At 29.1% G+C, this 19,924-nt stretch overlaps 1 protein-coding gene across 2 annotated transcripts; it reads left to right on the top strand.

Moving 5' to 3' along the window:
• Positions 1-455: 455 nt before the first annotated feature.
• Positions 456-18,943, top strand: LOC106090125 (protein krasavietz). Of its 2 annotated transcripts, none has more exons than XM_013256209.2 (8): positions 456-563; positions 2,724-2,972; positions 3,070-3,170; positions 6,023-6,161; positions 7,731-7,896; positions 10,130-10,593; positions 11,487-11,609; positions 18,200-18,943. In XM_013256209.2, the coding sequence occupies exons 2-8, from the start codon at positions 2,735-2,737 to the stop codon at positions 18,235-18,237; spliced, it is 1,269 nt and encodes a 422-aa protein (XP_013111663.1). In that variant the 5' UTR covers positions 456-563; positions 2,724-2,734; the 3' UTR covers positions 18,238-18,943. The 2 variants fall into 2 exon arrangements, with proteins under 2 accessions (XP_013111663.1, XP_013111664.1); XM_013256210.2 differs by lacking the exon at positions 456-563 and adding an exon at positions 1,088-1,533.
• Positions 18,944-19,924: the final 981 nt, after the last annotated feature.

The raw sequence follows: 19,924 nt of genomic DNA on the forward strand, positions 1-19,924 counted from the left end.
TAATAAAATTTAGAATGAACTTTAATCAAATATACTTTTTTTACACTTTTTTTCTAAAGCAAGCTAAAAGTAACAGCTGATAACTGACAGAAGAAAGAATGCAATTACAGAGTCACAAGCCGTTGAAAAAATTTGTCAACGCCGACTATATTACTACTATTGTATATTACCGACAATTACTTTTTGGGCAACCCAATACTTTTCCGCCTATTTTTTGGCAAGGTTTCGAAAACGGTGTTTTTATACGGATTTTGACAGCATTCCGCTCGAAAATCTGAACAGAATACTCTCCTCTAAATGGGTTTTAATTTTGACAGCCGCAAAATTTCAGCAACACTATTTTAGAAACATTTTTCCCTATATGTAGTGGCATCACTCCGTAATGACTAATACAACTCTGTCGCTGACATTTGCCAAACCGAATTTATATATGTGTCACCAAATTTTCCTTTTGTCATTTCCCTTTTAATTTGTGTCACAAGAGTGTTTCTTCTAGAAAAGCGAAGTTCGTAAAAGTAAATTAAATTTTTTGTCGGCAGTGCTAAATTTTTTTTGTTTTAATCGTAAGTATAGATGAAAGAACATGTAATTTCTTAGTGAATTGAAAAGAGTTGCGCATAGAAGTGTGGATTTATATGAAGATAACGAAAATTTGGGATTGTAAAAAAATTCATTTTGTAAAATGGCTGACTATCACGCACACACACATGTCGACGCCTCTAAATGAAATTTGAACAAAGTTATATGTGTATATGTGCCCAATTTTCTGTTAAACACTTTGTATACATCAAAATTAGTTATAATTCGAAATAACTAAGATTATTAACAATAATTTTGGTTTTGAATTTGTCTTTAATTTATTTTGGGGTTGTCTTCAGAATTTTTACCTCAATTTTCATTGTCCAGTTTTTGGCTTGTAGTTCTACTACATTCGAATGCAACCCTGGCAATATGGCGTTGCTGTGCATTCATTTCCTGTGTGAACAATACATTGACGTATAGGCAAACCAACCACATGTCATTTCATTAAAAATTGCTGCTCTCTCATTTAGTTTTTGGATTTCGTCAACTTCAAGTGGTGGCTTCGTGTTCTTTTTTTTTTTTAATTTCATTTGCATTTGAAATAAGTTGGTTATTTATTTTAAATTAACATAAGACAACGTTGTAACATATTGTGATACAAAAAAATATAATTTTCTATCATTTAGTAAGTAAGAACAAGAGCAGTACGGGTTTTTCTACATTTTCTTTGTGAATATTACTGCTCGTGTGTGTGTGTGTTGCCGCTTCGCGTTGTTTTAATTCGAAATCAACAGTTTGATTCGTGTCATTTTTATTCGTCATAGTCAAGAAATAGAAAGTTGAGAGAAAGGCTGTAAACGTTTTTAAGTTATTAGTTAAATAATTTTAAACAAGGTTGAATCCATTTGAAATAAACTTAACAAAAAGTTGTGTTTTAACAACAAGTAGAAGCTAATCACCTTTGGTTAAACGCAGCTGACGTAAAGCTCTTAATTTCCTTTAGTTTTATATGTAAGTAAATCGATTGCAAACGTGAACAAAAAAAAATCTTGATTTATTTTTAGTTTTTTTGGGTTTTGTCTTTTCGTGGAAGTGAAAATGCAATTAAGTGTTTTAATATAGTATGCCCACTTATTGTGAAAGATTTCATTGACCTCATTTTTTAAGGAATTTCTCTTTGAAATGCTCATTGATCTCTCACTTTTAGCCTTTCTTTTTTTACATTTTCCTTGTGTTGGATTATATTAAATCTCTTATCGGCTTCTCTTTTGTTTTCCTACTTGTACCCCCTACCTCTTTGCCATTGTTTTTTTTTTTTTCAAGGTGATTTTCTTTGTATTTGTAATAGAGGTTTCTTTCGTTTGTTCATTCGTGGCCGCGCTGCCTGCCATTTGTCAAATTTGTTGCTTTATTCGATTAAAGTTGAGGTTAGAATTTGTATGAAAATGCCGCAAAATAAACGTACGTGAGAGAATATTGATATCAAGAAAAAATATTTTTGAAACTAAATGCGTATTACAATTATTATTCAGTCGCCATTTGTGAGTTATCTTTTCCATGGCATTAGTTGTTATGGGATTGAACGCAAAGCAAACTGAGAAACTCTTAATGCATTTAGGGGACACATACATGTGCTACTTTATAGTAACCTTCGAAGGTCCAAAAATATTACTTTGGAGGAAACTGCCATATATATCACAAAATGTCATACTTATGTAAAGCAAAGCTTTGAAACAAGTAGTTGATCGTCATAGAAGGCTTTATATTTAATATTTTCCCAATTTAGCAGAAATTTGTTGTGTGGACCACAATTTTGAACTCAAACACCCACATAAAATACAGGCCCCTTAGTCGATGGGTAGGTAGTTAAGCCTTCATACAAGTTGATCCTCCTCATTGGCTTTCTTAGCCTTATTAATTGGAACAAGTTGGTTAACTAAACAATAGAACCTTTTTTTTTATAAATTAAAGCATTCTACTTGTCTCTGTTCCTAATATATAGCCATAGGTTTAAGAGTAATATGGGAATGCTAGAACAAAAAAAGCATTTCGGGTGTCCAAAATTTTTTTCAATAAAAATACATTGGCCAGTGAATGCTCTAACATAACAAACTGTTATATTAAAATTATTCATATTTAGAAACAAGAATCAAAATATAAGAATTTTAATCAACATTTTGTCTATATATATATTTTTTTAGCAATTTATTGTATGAGTCAGAAAACTGAAAGACCAGTACTATCAGGTCAGCGCATCAAGACCAGAAAAAGAGATGAAAGAGAAAAATATGACCCAACGGGATTCCGTGACGCGGTCATTGCTGGTCTCGAAAAAACTGAAGGCGACTTAGATGAAATCTCTAAATTTTTACATAGCGCTGGTAATAAACTTAATTATCGCCGTTACGGCGAAGTACTATTTGACATATTAATTGCTGGCGGTCTCTTAGGTAAGTTGTAGTTGTCACATACCATGGCATTGATTATAAAAATATCTATATACATGCATGTGTTAGTTAACCATATACTTAAATCTTTCACTTTTAGTTCCTGGTGGATCAATCTCTCAGGATGGCGAGAAGCCAAGCACAAATTACTGTATATTCAAAGCACCCGAGGACATGGAATCAATGCGTAACCATGAGCAGGTACATATACTCTTTTTTTTTTTGTTATTCCTCTATCTGCCATAATTTACAACAAAATCACATGCCGCCCGCCAAAACCATCAAAATCAACAACTTGCTTACTTGGCCATATATTATGTTGTCACAGATAAGACAGCGGGCCAGCTGATGATTTTTTTCAGATTAATACGATACAAATATACATATTTGATTTGAACAATTTGTAAACGACTCTCAGTAGAGAATTTCATTGTATTTAACTTGCCATAGACACGACAATCAATGTTCTTTTCAAAAAAGTAGCAAACGTATATAGATAGATATGATACATACATACGAGTATGATTGTTTTTACCTCATTGTGTGGCACACAAGAAACTTATAAATGTGTATTTATCTTAATATGGGTATGGGGTAACATATTGTGGAGACATTCTTCCGCATGCACACTGCTGATACCCAATTATCAATAAATAGCTGATTTTTCTCAATTTTTATACAGTTTTAATTTTAAATTTTTTTTTATCGTTTGTTGGCTGCACCATATTAGAACTATAATTGCTGTTCATTAAGCTCCTATAGTGTCAAATGAGTGCTAAAGAAAACTCATATGTTTACTTGTCTGGTTATTTCCTTTGTTACATCAATGAAGACATGAAATAAGCAGATTTCTTTATATGATACACTTTAGGTATAAAGGGAAAAATCATACTCAAGAGATAAGAAGAAACATGAAAAGATAATTTCAAGGTTAAGCTGTTGTAGACTGTACACTAAACCAAAAAAAAATATTAAATAATTTTTTTTTTAAATATGTAAGTTAAAGGCTTAATGGATATATATAAAACCCAGATAAATACTTTGCAGTTACCAATTAAAGGCTGGTACTACATTCGTTTTTCATAGTTGAAAACACATATTTTTGGTTTTTCACGGTTGCTTTTTTGAAACACTACAAAAATCTCAATGAAAAATTTTTTTTCATAAATATGGAAAATCTGTTATCTAAAAAAAGGAATTACGAAAAAATGCTGCGAAAAACGAACATAGTACCAACAACGGCTCTTTGTAATCAAAGAGCCGTTGCTTAATGTGCAGATCCTCGTCAACTTCCTTAGGTAAATAAGCCTTTTAGGTTAAATCTTTAACTTAAATGGGCGCGGGACTTTTATAATGGTCACGTCACATTTAGGCGTCAATCGGCTTATCACAGACTACTGAGCTAATCTGTATATGGCAAGAAGTCAAGATACCTGATGGTTTTTATATAGCAGCTATATCAGGTTAGGTATTGATTTGTGCCATACTTAGCAAAGTTGTTGGAAGTCGTAGCAAAATTTCAGCCAAATCGGATGAGAATTGGGCCCTCTAGCGCCTCAAGAAGTCAAGGTTGTTATCCGATTTGAACCATACTTAGCACAGTTGTTGGAAGTGATACCAAAACACCATGTGCAATATTTAAGTCAAATCAGACGGGAATTCCTCCCTCTAGAGGCTCAAGAAATCAAGACCCAATATCGGTTTATATGACAGCTATATCAAAACATGGACCGATTTGGCCCATTTTAAATCCCAATCGACCTACACTATTAAAAAATATTTTTGCAAAATTTCAAGCGTCAAGCTTTACTCCTTCGAAAGTTAGCGTGCTTTCGACAGACAGACGGAAGGACATGGCTAGATCGACATAAAATGTCATAACGATCAAGAATATATTTGTACTTGATGGGGTCTTAGACACATATTTCGAGGTGAAACAATCAGAATGACCCCATGGTGGATGGTATAATAAGCAATTCGTCACTGAATGCATTCTTTAAGATACATTGCGCCTAGAGAGGGCGCAATTTTCATCCGATTAGGCAAGATTTTGTACAATGATTTCTCTCATGACTTCCAACTGACTCTATTAATCTTGGTTTTATTTGGTCTGTGCATTGATAGTGCTTCTATTTAAACCGATCTCCTGATTTTTACTTCCCATTTTCGTTTGAAATATAGGTGATGGGAAAATAACGATAGTATCGATACTATCGATATTTATTATCAAAACTATCGATTATCGATAATTTGCCAGCTCTATGTTTAGCAAACATGAATTTCTTAGAATACAAAAATTAATATAAAAACTTCTAATTGATAACTTCCAAAGAATTTAGAATGCACCATATTAGAACTGGATTCGCTTATACTAAAAGTCCATTCAGTGTCGAATGTGTGCTAAATTAATATCATATATTTACTTGTCTGGATATTTTCTTTGAAATAAAGAACTATATAAAATTTCTAGATTTCTTTATATGGTACACATATTTGTATAACATTTTCATCAAATATACAGTATCGGTCAAAACATAAGCACCTCTTCCGTAAATTTAAAATAAAAACAAAAAGTTGTAATAATTTTAGTTTTGTTTATTTATCTACATCTTTATTATTGAAAAACTGGTTCGGGCTGCGAAAAACGCATTTGTGGTTCGATTTTTACATTTGATAAATTGATTGAAAGTGCTTACAAAGTCCTACAGAAGAATGTCCCTGTGATTGGGATATTTCTTATAGTGTGCAAAATGTAGACCTTACAATTTTTTTCTTAAAATTTTAACTAAATTTGGCTACAATTTAAGGAAAAAATTTGTAAATTTGGCAAAAATTTAAGAAAAAAATTTTTGAAGGTCTATTTTTTGTGCACCATATCCCAATTATTAAGGCTTTCTTTGATCCTTTTAATCATTTTAAAAATATGTACTGAGGGGGTGCTTAGGGTTTGCCGTTACTGTACATACATATATCATAAGACAGTATGCATTATTTGTTGAAATTTGAATATTTTGAATCAAAAAAATAACTTTTACATTCCATCTTTTGTACAGGTATTCGTCAATCTCATGCGTCGATATAAGTACTTGGAGAAGATGTTCGAAGAAGAAATGAAGAAAGTGCTAGTCTTCATTAAAGGTTTTACTCCGGACGAACGCATTAAACTTGCGCGGATGACTGCGCTTTGGTTATGTGAGTATTCTATGATAATTATAAAGATTTAAGTTTATCACTGACAAATAAACCTATTTCAAGGCTCCCTTAAGCTTAGAACAATGTGTTTTCGTTTCCACTTCGTATAGAAAAGAAAAAACAGCAAAAACCCTTTGAAGGGGCTCAGCAATGTGGTGTGCAAAATATAATGGGCAGGCTAAAAAGATCGCGATTTCGTCCTTACCGGGGGCCTAATCAGATTGTTATGCACTAAAAGATTGCATGCTTCCAGCTAGTGTAATGATAGAAGCATGCCTTTCGTTCGCATGAAAGAAACGTTAGGTTGGGTTTATTCAACCTTTTCTTATAGCGCAATAAGCAAATATTAAATTTTAATATCTCCCCAAAAAGACAAGTAACATAAGCAACACACAAATTCAACTCTTTTTATCCAAACAATCTAACTTATAAGTATTTTGCCCCATTCATTTTGTCATTGAAACCAATTTTTATTCTTTTTCTGTGTAAGAAAAGTTTTACATTTTCACAAATTCGCAAACTTGTCGCATGCATTTGGTAAGGGGATAGATAAGGTTAAAGCGCCAGCCTGAAATCAGCTTCATACAAGTTTTATCCATTGTAATACCACAGTAGCGACATACCAAATGCTGTTGAGGTATTCAAATCAGCTGCCGGTTCGCTTTGATAAGAGAATCATTACCACTGAAAATGCTTTTTCGATATTCTGGTAGGGATTCCAAGTTGGGACGAAAAGTCGACTTTTCGATTTTTTTTTAAATAGCAAAAGTCGACTTTTGCAAAAAGTAGAAGTTTCGACTTTTTGTCAAAATTGTCTAAATATTTTGCTATTTCCTACAAGTCTGTAAACTTTTGCCATGATGATTTATTCATTTCTTTGTATTTTCATAAAGGAAAGTCATTAGGAAGAATTTAAAATGCAAAATTGGGACATTTTTATATAAAAACCACTCCGCCATCTTAAACCCAATATGACTTATTGCAAAAGTTTCCACATTCTCCTTTGTAATTTTTTTTCACACTTTACTTCTCATTTCTTAACCTTATTTGTCACAGAACGTTTTTTTTCAATACCTGTCAATTAATGATTACACATTTCTTTGTAAACGGTAATCGATACACGTCATTTATCGAAAAAAATCAAATGATTTTGATTTTTCAGCAATGACTGATGGTTATGTGTACATGTGACGCATGCACCTTTGTTTTCACCAATACTAAAACATTGACCATGCATCGGATGTGCCATGTAAACTCAGCATTAAGCCACATGTTTGCATAGAACATCTACTTTTTTGTCTCTATTATTTCATTAGTGCCTATACCACCTAACCAAATTTAGTTTTTATCTTGGATTATTTTTGATAAAAATTAATACATAAGTGGTATATAAAAAATTTTGGTGTACTGACTTTTGTTTTTTATACTAGAAACAAAAGACACAAAACCAATTACATTAGAAGTTTTTCAATAATAAAATTAAACAAAAAATCAAGCCAACTTACTAAAAAAAATACTTAATTAATCATCATTTATTTATAAAATCTTTCTATTTTTCTCTCATTACAGGCAACGGTTCTGTACCACCAAGTGTATTATTGGTGCTCAATAACGAGCACTTGATTAAGGATGGCATAGCTCTCGATTTTTTGGTTGAGTTGTTTGTCACCTTTAAACAGGAAAAGGGAATGGCTTCTCTAATACAAACACTTAAAAAGGGTGGTTTAGAAAGCAAGTGAGTATTAAATATAAATTAAAAAAAAAATTAAATATATATAAATTTAAAATACCAACAAAAAACAAATTTAAACAGCTTAACACAAATTTTCTCATAAAGAACTTCGGTGATGAAATAAAAAAAAATATTTTAATGAAGAAAAAAAATATAGAAAAATTGTCCACCAACTTTCTCTGAAGCAGTGATTTGTTTTCCCGTATAAGTTTTGTCCGATGCAAGTTATTGCATAGTGATGAATGTGCCTATAATAAAGAATTTTTTAAAAAGAAATTCCACAAAAAAAAAATCCTGCCGAAAGATTAGCTGCCTGTCCCACTGAATATGAGAAATTTTATTTTCAAGCTTTTTTTCTGTTAGGAGATTTTCTTTGCAAATGGAAAAGAAGGCTAGAAATCGCAACACATAGCAACCACTATGGGACGCGTTTCGTAATTTGGTTTCAAGGGCCGCACGTTGATATGCAAAGCAAATCTCCGATTATTGAGCTCGTCTCGAAAGAGAAGCAAACAGATTTTAATTCGCTCAGTGGATATCGTAAACGAAAAACCAGTAAGGAAAGGCAAAAGTCGGGCGGAGCCGACTATGTAATACCCTACACCACCTAGTGTATGTAGTACTTTTTATATGTACAATATAACTTATCTCAAAATCTAGTCAGACTTTAATTTGGAAACCTATTGAAATGTCAAATAGGACCTTGTTAAATTTTCTTGCGATAGGACATAAAATTTGGATTTCCTTCCTCATCCTTAATTAAACCTATGCCAATTTTGATGAAATTTTGCTAACATACTTGGGTTTCAAATATAATGTCTCGCGACCAATATTATAAAGATGTTACCAAAATTGTGTTTTTTACTGCCTTAAAAATCCATATTGGATGAAATATATACATAGGAGCTATATCTAAATATGGACTGATTTTAATCAAATTTTGCGCACGTATTGGAACATCAAATAAAACCCCTCATGAAAAATTGGACGAAAATTTTTGTTTCTAAAGGCTAAAGTCTATTTCAGATGAAATATGTCGGGGACCTAAATCTAAACCGAATTTAATGAAATGTTGCACACGTATTAAGACGCAAATAAAACACCGTACTGCATCTTGTTAAGATCGGATTAAATTGTGGCTTCTATAGTCTTAAAAGACCATATCGAAAAAAATATATATATATGGGAGCTATATCTTAATATAGTCCGATTTATATGAAATTTTGTCCTCGAATAGGGACTTTAAATAAAACAACTCACAAAAAATTTTGAAAAAATCGGGCCAAAATTGTGCCTACTACAGCCTTAAAAGTCCAAATTGTATGAAAGGTATATATGGGAGGCATATCTAAATCTGAATCGATTTTTATGAAATTTTGCACAAACACGAAGACGTCAAATAAAGCATACCATGCCAAATCTGACTAAAATTGTGGCTGCTACAGCTTTTAAATTCTATATCCGATAAAAGATATATATGGGAGCTATATTTAAATCTGAACCGATTTTGTTCAGAATCAATAGCGTTCGTTCTTGAGCCAAAAAAGAGACTTGAGCAAAATTTCATGACAATCGAACAATAAATGCGACCTATAACTTGATCAAAAGAATACATAGACAGACGGACATAGCTAAATCGAATCAGGAAGTGATTCTAAGCCGATATGTGTACTTATCAATGGGTCTAGATCTTCACCGTTTGAGAGTTGCAAACAAACGCACAAAATTATAATACCTTGTACCACAGTGGTGGTGACAAATGCTTTAGTGGCACAGACAGCAAATATCGATTTTGATTTATAAAACTTAGATACTTTCGCTTTGGGAGTGTTTCAGGAAGAAATTGATTACTTTCAAAGCAACTTTCTTTAATTAACACTCCTAGATAAAAAGGATTCAGATTTAATTTGCAAATCTTTAAAAATTAATTTTTGTGTTTTATTTGAATTCTTACAAAAGTAATTACATCAGAGCCTCGTTTTGCACGGATTTTAAATGCGCCATTTTGATTTACGTTGCATTTTTAAATTTGGTTGAATCTGGTTTTTATTTTAATCCTCTTTGCAAAAAAGTTTGTACTAAAAAGTTATACCATATGCGTTGTATATTTCCCATCCTATTATTGACTAAAAGCAAATCGAGGCTTTGTGTTTTATCCAAATACAGATTTTTTAGACAAATTGAGTAAAATCATTAATGTTAATTTATCAAAAAAAAAAAAAACTTTTCATTTTAGACTTATGGACTTTTTCCCACCTAACAAACGTACTGAAGAATATTTCAAACAAGTCTTTCTTGATAAAGAACTTACAGAAGTTATAAAATTGCATAAAGCCCAGGCCAGTCAGGAGGCCAAAAGGGAATTGCAACAAACACTAATTGATGATATGAACGATGAGAAACCACACTCTGAAATTACAACAAATATAAAAGAATTCGCCCAAAAAACCGACATTCCGGACAATGAAATTATCGTCATTATATGGTCTACCATAATGTCCCTAGGCGAATGGAATAAAAAAGAAGAACTTGTGACCGACCAAGCTGTGCGTCACTTGAAAGGCTATTGCCCACTGTTTCAAGCTTTCGCAACCACCGATCGTGCAGAGATGGCATTAATTTTGAAAGTTCAAGAGTTCTGCTATGAAAATATGAACTTTATGAAGGCCTTCCAAAAAATCATCTTATTGTTTTACAAAAGTAAGTTGCAAATATATTTTTAATTTTTTTTGCTTCATAGTGTATCTATATGCGAACTAAAATATATATATATATAATATTTTAGAAATTTAAATTGCTGTTGGATTTCTTAGTTTAGGTAAAACGTATAGGCTTTGATTTTGCTTTCAAAATATGTCATCACAAATTTAAATATTTTTAATATTCACTTTGGCACACTTTTGAGAAGGTCCTTGATCATGAATTATATCAATAGACTGTGTACCAGTGTGCCAGATTAACACATTGATTGGGTGTCCTAGCTACTTCCACTATAGTTATACTAGGCCAATAATCTATGTTACAATACACCCAGAGAAATTTGTTAGTAAAAAATAGCAAAAATGTTTGCTGCAACATAAAATCTATTAAAATTCTTTTGAAAGTATTAGTATAGTTTTGTTTTTATTACTGTAAACCTTGTCTGCTATGTCATAAATACATTAAAACAAATACATATCTTATCTTTTAAATTTAATGGGATATTACGTAATTTTTTAATGTTCGATCATTAATAGTTTCAAACAAAAGCAGACAAACTAATTTTAAATAACTGAAGACAGTAACGATTTAAATCAAATTATGTTTGCAACAAAAATTTTACACCTAATGCCAAAAATATATAGCCAATGCGTCCGAAATTTGGAAACTATTTTCTTCAAACCGTAAAAATTGTTTCTAAAAAACAGCAATATAGTGTTTGTTTACATCAGAACACTTTTAATTTGGGTGTATATATTAATTACATTTATCAAGTTCCAAATTTATAATGCAATTTTTATAAAATTTATAAGTTATCCTTTTTATAAAATATTTCCTTTCTTTGACCATTATTAATTATGTCCTCATTCTTATTTTTTCCCCTTTTTTTGTAGCTGAAATCCTTTCGGAAGAGGTTATTTTACGTTGGTACAAAGAAAACAACTCGGTCAAGGGTAAAATGCATTTCCTCGACCAAATGAAGAAATTTGTGGAGTGGCTGCAAAATGCCGAAGAAGGTAAGTTCTTTCATCTACAAAAGTGTAAAAAAGTACATACTACAAATAAAAACCATTTTTCCCCATAACAAAGTTAAAAATTAGAAATAAGGTTCATAACGCTTTTGTAAAGCTTTAAGTTTACTCTTATGTTTTGTTCGACCTTTTTTATTGATTACTGTTTTATTTATTCAAACGAGGTCGAATCATAAAGCTTTAGGTTTAGCTCTAAGTCTAAGAATGTTTCGGTTTTTATAATTTTTACGCCAAATGGATAAAAGAAATTATAGCTCTTTTTATTTATTTTTTTTTTACTAATTTTTGTATAATTTTTTGTTTGTTTTTCTTTCGAAACGAGCTCAATGATAGGAGATTTTCTTTGAAAATGGAAAAATGTGAAAAAATTAATGATCTTCGCCCAAACAGACAAAAAATTGGTTAATTTTTTCTTTCGATTTTTTTTCCAGCTGAAACCAAAAGGGTTTATTTTTGTTTCTATTTAGAATTGATCTCGAAACAAAATACAAATAATAAATAAATAAATACAAACCCTATTGGTTTCAGCTGGACAAAGAAAACCAACAACAAAATGAAACAATCAAAGTAAAAGGTAGCGCAGGGACGGAACCGTGAAAAATGTGTATGCTGCAATATGCACACATTGAAAGGTTACTATTGGGTTGCCCAAAAAGTAATTGCGGATTTTTCATATAGTCGGCGTTGACAAATTTTTTCACAGCTTGTGACTCTGTAATTGCATTCTTTTTTCTGTCAGTTATCAGCTGTTACTTTTAGCTTGCTTTAGAAAAAAAGTGTAAAAATAGTATATTTGATTAAAGTTCATTCTAAGTTTTATTAAAAATGCATTTACTTTCTTTTAAAAAATCCGCAATTACTGTTTTGGGCAACCCAATATTTGACAAACGAAGATAGCTAGGTAATAGGTTTTTGGTATTGAGTGTGTTGCTGATGCTAGATGTTCTTTTCGAGTTAAGAGATATTGGGAGTTGATGGTTTACATTTCTTACTACGCTCGAAGAAAAGTACCCTGGCATGATCCAACGTTCGCCTCAAAAAGGCATGTTTTTACCATTGTGCTGATCACTAATACTTCGTAGGTGAAAGTACGCAATCTTTTAGTGATCAAAAAACAATTTTTTTCTATAAATAATTTTTATATTTTTTTTATATTTTGTTATATTTAGTTTTAATTTGTTTTATTTTTTTATATTTTTTTTCTATAATTTTTATATTTTTCAAGTTTATTAAGTTTAATAAGTTTTTTTATATTTTTTATGTTTTATGTTTTTTATATTTTTTATGTTTTATGTTTTTTATATTTTTTATATTTTTTATGTTTTTTATATTTTTTATGTTTTATGTTTTTTATATTTTTTATGTTTTATGTTTTTTATATTTTTTATGTTTTATATTTTTTATGTTTTTTATATTTTTTGTTTTTTTATATTTTTATATTTTTTATGTTTTTTTATATTTTTATATTTTTTATGTTTTTTATATTTTTTATGTTTTTTTATATTTTTTATGTTTTTTTATATTTTTTGTTTTTTATATTTTTTATGTTTTTTTTATATTTTTTATGTTTTTTATATTTTTTATGTTTTTTATATTTTTTATGTTTTTATATTTTTTATGTTTTTTATATTTTTTATGTTTTTTATATTTTTTATGTTTTTTTATATTTTTATGTTTTTTATATTTTTTATGATTTTTTTTTATGATCTTTTTTTATATTTTTTTATGATTTTTTTTTTATATTTTTTTATGATTTTTTTTATAATTTTGTATGTTTTTTTTTATATTTTTTTATGATTTTTTTTATATATTTTATATTTTTTTTATATATTTTTATGATTTTTATATTTTTTTTTATATATTTTTATGATTTTTATATTTTTTATGATTTTTTTTATATTTATTATGTTTTTTTATATTTTTTGTTTTTTTTTTATATATTTATTTTTTTTATATTTATTTTTTTATATTTTTTATGTTTTTTTTATTTGTTATTTTTTTATATTATTTTATGTTTTTTATATTTGTTATTTTTTTTTATTTTTTTATATATTTTTTTTATTTTTTTATGTTTTTTATGTTTTTTATATTTGTTATTTTTTTATATTTGTTATTTTTTTATATTTGTTATTTTTTTATTTTTTTTATATTTGTTATTTTTTTATTTTTTTTTTTTATATTTTTTTTATATTTTTTTTATATTTTTTTATATTTTTTTTTATATTTTTTTTTTATATTTTTTTTTTATATTTTTTTTTTATATTTTTTTTTTATATTTTTTTTTTATATTTTTTTTTTATATTTTTTTTTATATTTTTTTTTTATATTTTTTTTTTATATTTTTTTTATATTTTTTTTTATATTTTTTTTTATATTTTTTTTATATTTTTTTTATATTTTTTTTTATATTTTTGTTTATATTTTTGTTTATATTTTTGTTTATATTTTTTTTTATATTTTTTTTTATATTTTTTTTATATTTTTTTTTATATTTTTTTTATATTTTTTTATATTTTTTTTTATATTTTTTATGTTTTTTTTTAATATTTTTTATTTTTTTTATATTTTTTTATATTATTTTTTTATATTTTTTTTTATATTTTTTTTTATATTTTTTTTTATATTTTTTTTATATTAATTTTTTTTATATTTTTTATGTTTTTATATTTTTTATATATTTTTTAAATATTTTTTATTTTTTATATACTTTTTATTTTTATATATTTTTTATATTTTATATATATTTTTTATTTTTTATATATATTTTTTATATATTTTTTATATTTTATATATTTTTTATATATTTTTTATTTTTTATACATTTTTTATTTTTTATTGTTTATATATTTTTTTATTTTTTATATATTTTTTTATTTTTTATATATTTATTTTTTATATATTTTTTTATTTTTTATATATTTTTTTATTTTTTATATATTTTTTTATTTTTTATATATTTTTTTATTTTTTATATATTTTTTTATTTTTTATATATTTTTTTTTTTTTTATATATTTTTTTATTTTTTATATATTTTTTTATTTTTTATATATTTTTTATTTTTTGTTGTTTATATATTTTTTTATTTTTTATATATTTTTTATTTTTTGTTGTTTATATATTTTTTTATTTTTTATATATTTTTTTATTTTTTATATATTTTTTTATTTTTTATATATTTTTTATTTTTTGTTGTTTATATATTTTTTTATTTTTTATATATTTTTTATTTTTTGTTGTTTATATATTTTTTTATTTTTTATATATTTTTTATTTTTTTTTTATTTTTTAGATATATTTTTTATTTTTTATATATTTTTTATTTTTTATATGTTTTTTATATATTTTTTATTTTTTATATGTTTTTTATATATTTTTTATTTTTTTATATTTTTTAAAAAAAAAATAAAAAATATATTATTTTTTATATATTTTTTTTTTATATATATATATATTTTTGCTTCTCGTGACAGCAATGAACACCACACAGATCGGACCTCAATGTTCTCTTTATAGTTTTACTTGGCCAATAATCAATGGAGCAAAATTTCTCAACGAACTACTTTGGCTCGATGTTAATAAGTTACTCCATTTGAAATATCTGCGCTCCATAAAGGTTATCTTCTAAATGATTTACAATTTCAAACGACGATAAGAAAAATAAAGACCACTTTCACCTGCATTAGTTGTCAACGTTGTTTTATTCAAAGAATACAACATTTCTTTAATATTTTTTTCGTGTTGGCGGACTATATGCTCTTTTAAATTCTTTGCAATTCTTTTCACACTTCATTCGCTTGCCTATGGGTTCACCAAATAGCTAATTTTGTTATCTACCTTAGCAAGATTTATGGTGGTTTAGATGTGTATTCCGAAAAATATGACTAATTAAAAAATACCATAACATTCTTATTACACATAATAAATTTTTCCAAAACATAGCCAGCATTTTAACTTCGTTTTATAATAATAAACATATTATAAATGCTTTATAGCCTTTTGCGCACTTGCTTTAACGTATGTCTAGTGATTTGAAACACATGAATTACTAGACTATATAAGTGCGCAAGAGCAATTCATAAACATTGGTTGGGTGTCCTAGCTACTTTTATTTATAGTTTTACTAGGCCAATATCTAATGCTACAAAACAATTAATTTATTATAAAAAATTGTGATTTTCCCTATAATGATGACATTTTGTTTACATCAAATTTGTATCTGTGTAGAGAACATTCATTGCGCCCACTTTTTGAGAAAGTCTTTGATTTTATATACATCACTAGATTTTGTACCAGTGGGCCAGATAAATTAAAAAAAAAAAAACACTGGTTGGGTGTCCTAGCTACTTCTCTTTATAGTTCTACTAGGCCAATAATCAGTGTTACAAGAATTTTCAATGATTTCAATTTGTTGCTGCACATTCAAGTTCTACGGCAAAATCATAAAGGTTATGTAATTTATTTAATGTTATCTGCTCCAATGGCGATAGAAAGATAAAGACGATGTTTAAGTATTATTTCAGTAAATGTATACTCACTTTCTGTCAGTTATCTAGCATGTTGGCAGGCTATAGCTATCAAATTTTTCGCTATGCCCTTCCACACTTCATCAGTTGTGAATTTAGTTTGGTTAAGCCATATCTTATCTGTTAACACCGGTATTCACAAAACGTAATGTAAATTTCAAATGGGTTTATTCGAGAGATTTCCTTTATAGAGCTGTCAAATAAACCTGTTTTAAAGCCCCATAAAGTTTTGTGAATACGGCTGTAAATGTAAAAACTATTTAGACAACTGGATGTATTCTTTGTTTCACTTTGTCGTTCGTCACTTCAAACAACTTTTTAATTTCAATTTGATTATTTTCTATAAGGTACTGTTTGTTTCTCTTTTTGCACACTTTTGAGAAGGTCATTGGTGTCAATAAATACCAATTGACTGTGTACCAGTGTGCCATACTAATGACGACATTGATTGGGTGTCCTAGCTACTTAATTTGATAGTTTTACTAGGCCAATAATGAATGTTACAAAACGAGTTTAAATTTTATAATTAAGTTCAAATTTAATTTGGAAAGTTTGTGATGATTGGATTATGGGTGGCAACTACACACACTTATGGGTCGATTATAGATGGCAACCCAACTTCAGTTGCATTGCCAACGGCCAAATTTGTTGCAGAAATTTTCATATTTGTATTGAACTACGTAATAATATAAAATAATAATATTGAGTGAAATTGACAAAAATGTCCATCTTAATACTACTAACACTGACGGAACAACACTGGCGCTGCATAATTTACCACAGACCGGTCAATTGCTTTGTACGTTGTACCATAGGAGTAGTGTAATTTGTGCAGACAGAAAATTTGCCATTACATAAAAACACATGTATTGGGAAAGTACAGCTAATAGACAGAGTAGTCGAGCGTGGTTAATGTGGTATTTGCATACCGCATACGGCCCTTGAAGCCTTCCCACCTAATATTGCAGATGAGTTATTGTAACCAAATAACGAAACTCGTCCCATAGTGGTTGTTGTTGTTGTAACCACATTTTCATGTGGAGGTGGCGATCCTCGTCAAGCTCTTGTTAGGTGAGCAAGCTTGTTCAGGTCCAATGGACCGATCGCCTCGGGAACAGAATGGCCATTGGTTATTTAAAAGCGCCAATAACTCGCCTTGTCATATCGAGCATCATAGGCCCTCAGTATTTGTGCAAGAGCCGGTACCATCCGACCCCCCACTGAAACTCCGCTCGATACCGCTGATTGTCCGCGACTGCCGTTGCAGCTACTCCGTATGGAGCATTCCACTATCCGCAACCTGCGGACGCGCCCGGTAGCTCGCAGCTAAGCTTCTCGTGACAGCAAAGAATACCACACAAATCGGACCTCAAAGTTCCAGCTTGCGTGGTGCACACAGCTATCCCGTGCCGAGGTCCCATAGTGGTTGGAATGTATTGCGATCTCCGGCTTTCCTTTTCCATTTGTAAAGAAAGATCTCCGCTCGTCTCGAAACAAACAAATTTTAAAAGTTAATGATCTTTGCCCTAACATGCAAAAAACCTGAAAATTAAGAGAATTATCAAAGTTCCATAAATTCCAAAATATGTATAATTTAATAATATATGATACCTTTGAGGGCAACTTTTTTGAGAAACAAATTGCTGAGTATTTCCTTTAACAATTTGTGGTACCTAGTTTGCCAGATAAAAACAAATTTTGCTTGCCTAATTATCTGCAACATATCATAGATCTTATAGGCCAATGAAATTTGGAACAGAAACTATTTCCATATCCATTTTTAATTAGTAACTCTTGATGGCAACTTTTTGAGAAACGAGTTGTTATAGATTACAATTAACAATTTGTGGTTTCTAGCTTGCCAGAGCAAAAAATAGATTTTTGCTTGCCCAATTATCTGCACAATGTCATAGATCTTGTGGGCCAATGAAATCTAGAACAATATTCCCAGCACATAATTTTAAATGTATATTCATAAGTCCAATGATTTCCTGTAGAATTTTAAAAAACCATGCTGATTATAATTTTTATTTCTTTTCTTTTTTTATAGAATCTGAATCTGAAGACGAACAAAAGAATGGAGAATAACAAGATAATATTATGATTGCTTGTTGAAATAGGAGACGGAGGGAGGATGTTGTAAACCGTTCATAAATACAACATCTGGTAATCTAAGTCTAATAATTACAACATATTCCCAACATTTGTCATCTTCATCGGATTAAAACCGCCACCAACTACAACGTCAAAAAAGAAGATAATCGCAACATCAATAACTTAACCTAGGCAAACAATATCGATGTCCAATCTCTTCTCTCTACTGCATATAATAATTAAACCAATTTGCCTCTATAAATGATATGCCAAGAACAACAACAACTGCATTGATCATAAATTGTAAAAAAGAAAAACATCAACATGGAATCCAAAATTTTTGACGTCAGTAACAGGATTGACAAACACATATTTTATTGCAATATACAACAAACACAACATTTATAGTAAAAGAAATCAAAGAAAATAAACAAAACAAAATAAATGAAATGAAATGAAATGATGGTATTATGCATGGAAAAACGTAAGATCAATCAATCCAGCAAATTAAAGTAAACAAAAAATAGATACTGAACAAATTCTGCCACCAACCAACCGAACAACCAACACACATACGGTACCCATGTGCATATGTGCAACACCTATCCACTTTGCGGCATCATAGTATTTCTTCCCTTTATTGGAATGTTCGTTCAGTTCCACTTTGTGTCATCATGTTAGATAATACATTTATTTTTTACTAAGTTTTAACATGACATTCCTTGAATAATTGTGGTCATTCGTCTTGATGACGAGGAATTTGGTAATGCCGTAACCCAAAAGCAAACTTGTGAAAATTGATGTCTGAAAACATTAACCTTACCATTTGCTGAAGTTTTATGAATTTATTGTGTAAACTTAAAAAAAAAATGCCATCATAACAACATACACACACATATATATATATATTTTTTTATTTTTTACCTTTAATTTTTTCTTCTATATTGTTGAATCATTTTAGTTGTACCCGGGAAATTATTTTGTGTTTATATATATTTAATTTTTTTTTTATTTTTATTATTTCTTATTTATTTCATTGAGAAAAAAATCAACATACAAACAAAACAAATCCAAGACCACTCTACAAATGTTTTTGTTTACTTTCAGTCTATGAGAAGAAGAAAAGTGTAAAGAATGCATTAAATATTATTTATACATATAATAAAATAGACTTGAATTTTAATCATAACTAAATGGAGTTTTATTTCTCAAAAGAATCTCAGTCCGTTTGGTGTGTAACAGACCACCTCGTTTGCGCCCCTTCTCCAATTTTTGACACCTACTTTCGAGATGTTGTAGCCACATTTTCATGTGGAGGTGGCGGTCCGGTGAGAAAGCTCGTTCCGCATCAAAGGACAGATCGCCGTGGGTTATTTAAAGGCGCCAATAACTCGCCTTGTCATATAGAGCATCATAGGCACTCAGTATTTCTGCAAGAGGCGGTGTCGCCCGGCCTTTCACTGAGACTCGGCTCGATACCGCTGATTGTCTGCGACTGCCGTTGCAGGTACTCCGTATGGAGCAATCCACTATCCACAACCTGTGGACACGCCCGGTAGCTCGCAGCTAAGCTTCTCGTGACAGCAATGAACACCACACAAATTGGAGCTCAAAGTGCCAGTCTGTGTAGTGCTTACAGCTATCCCGCGCCGGGAATTGGGCACACATTCTGCATGATGGC

Source organism: Stomoxys calcitrans, chromosome 2, assembly GCF_963082655.1.
Source record: "Stomoxys calcitrans chromosome 2, idStoCalc2.1, whole genome shotgun sequence".
NCBI classification, from domain to species: Eukaryota; Metazoa; Arthropoda; class Insecta; order Diptera; family Muscidae; genus Stomoxys; species Stomoxys calcitrans.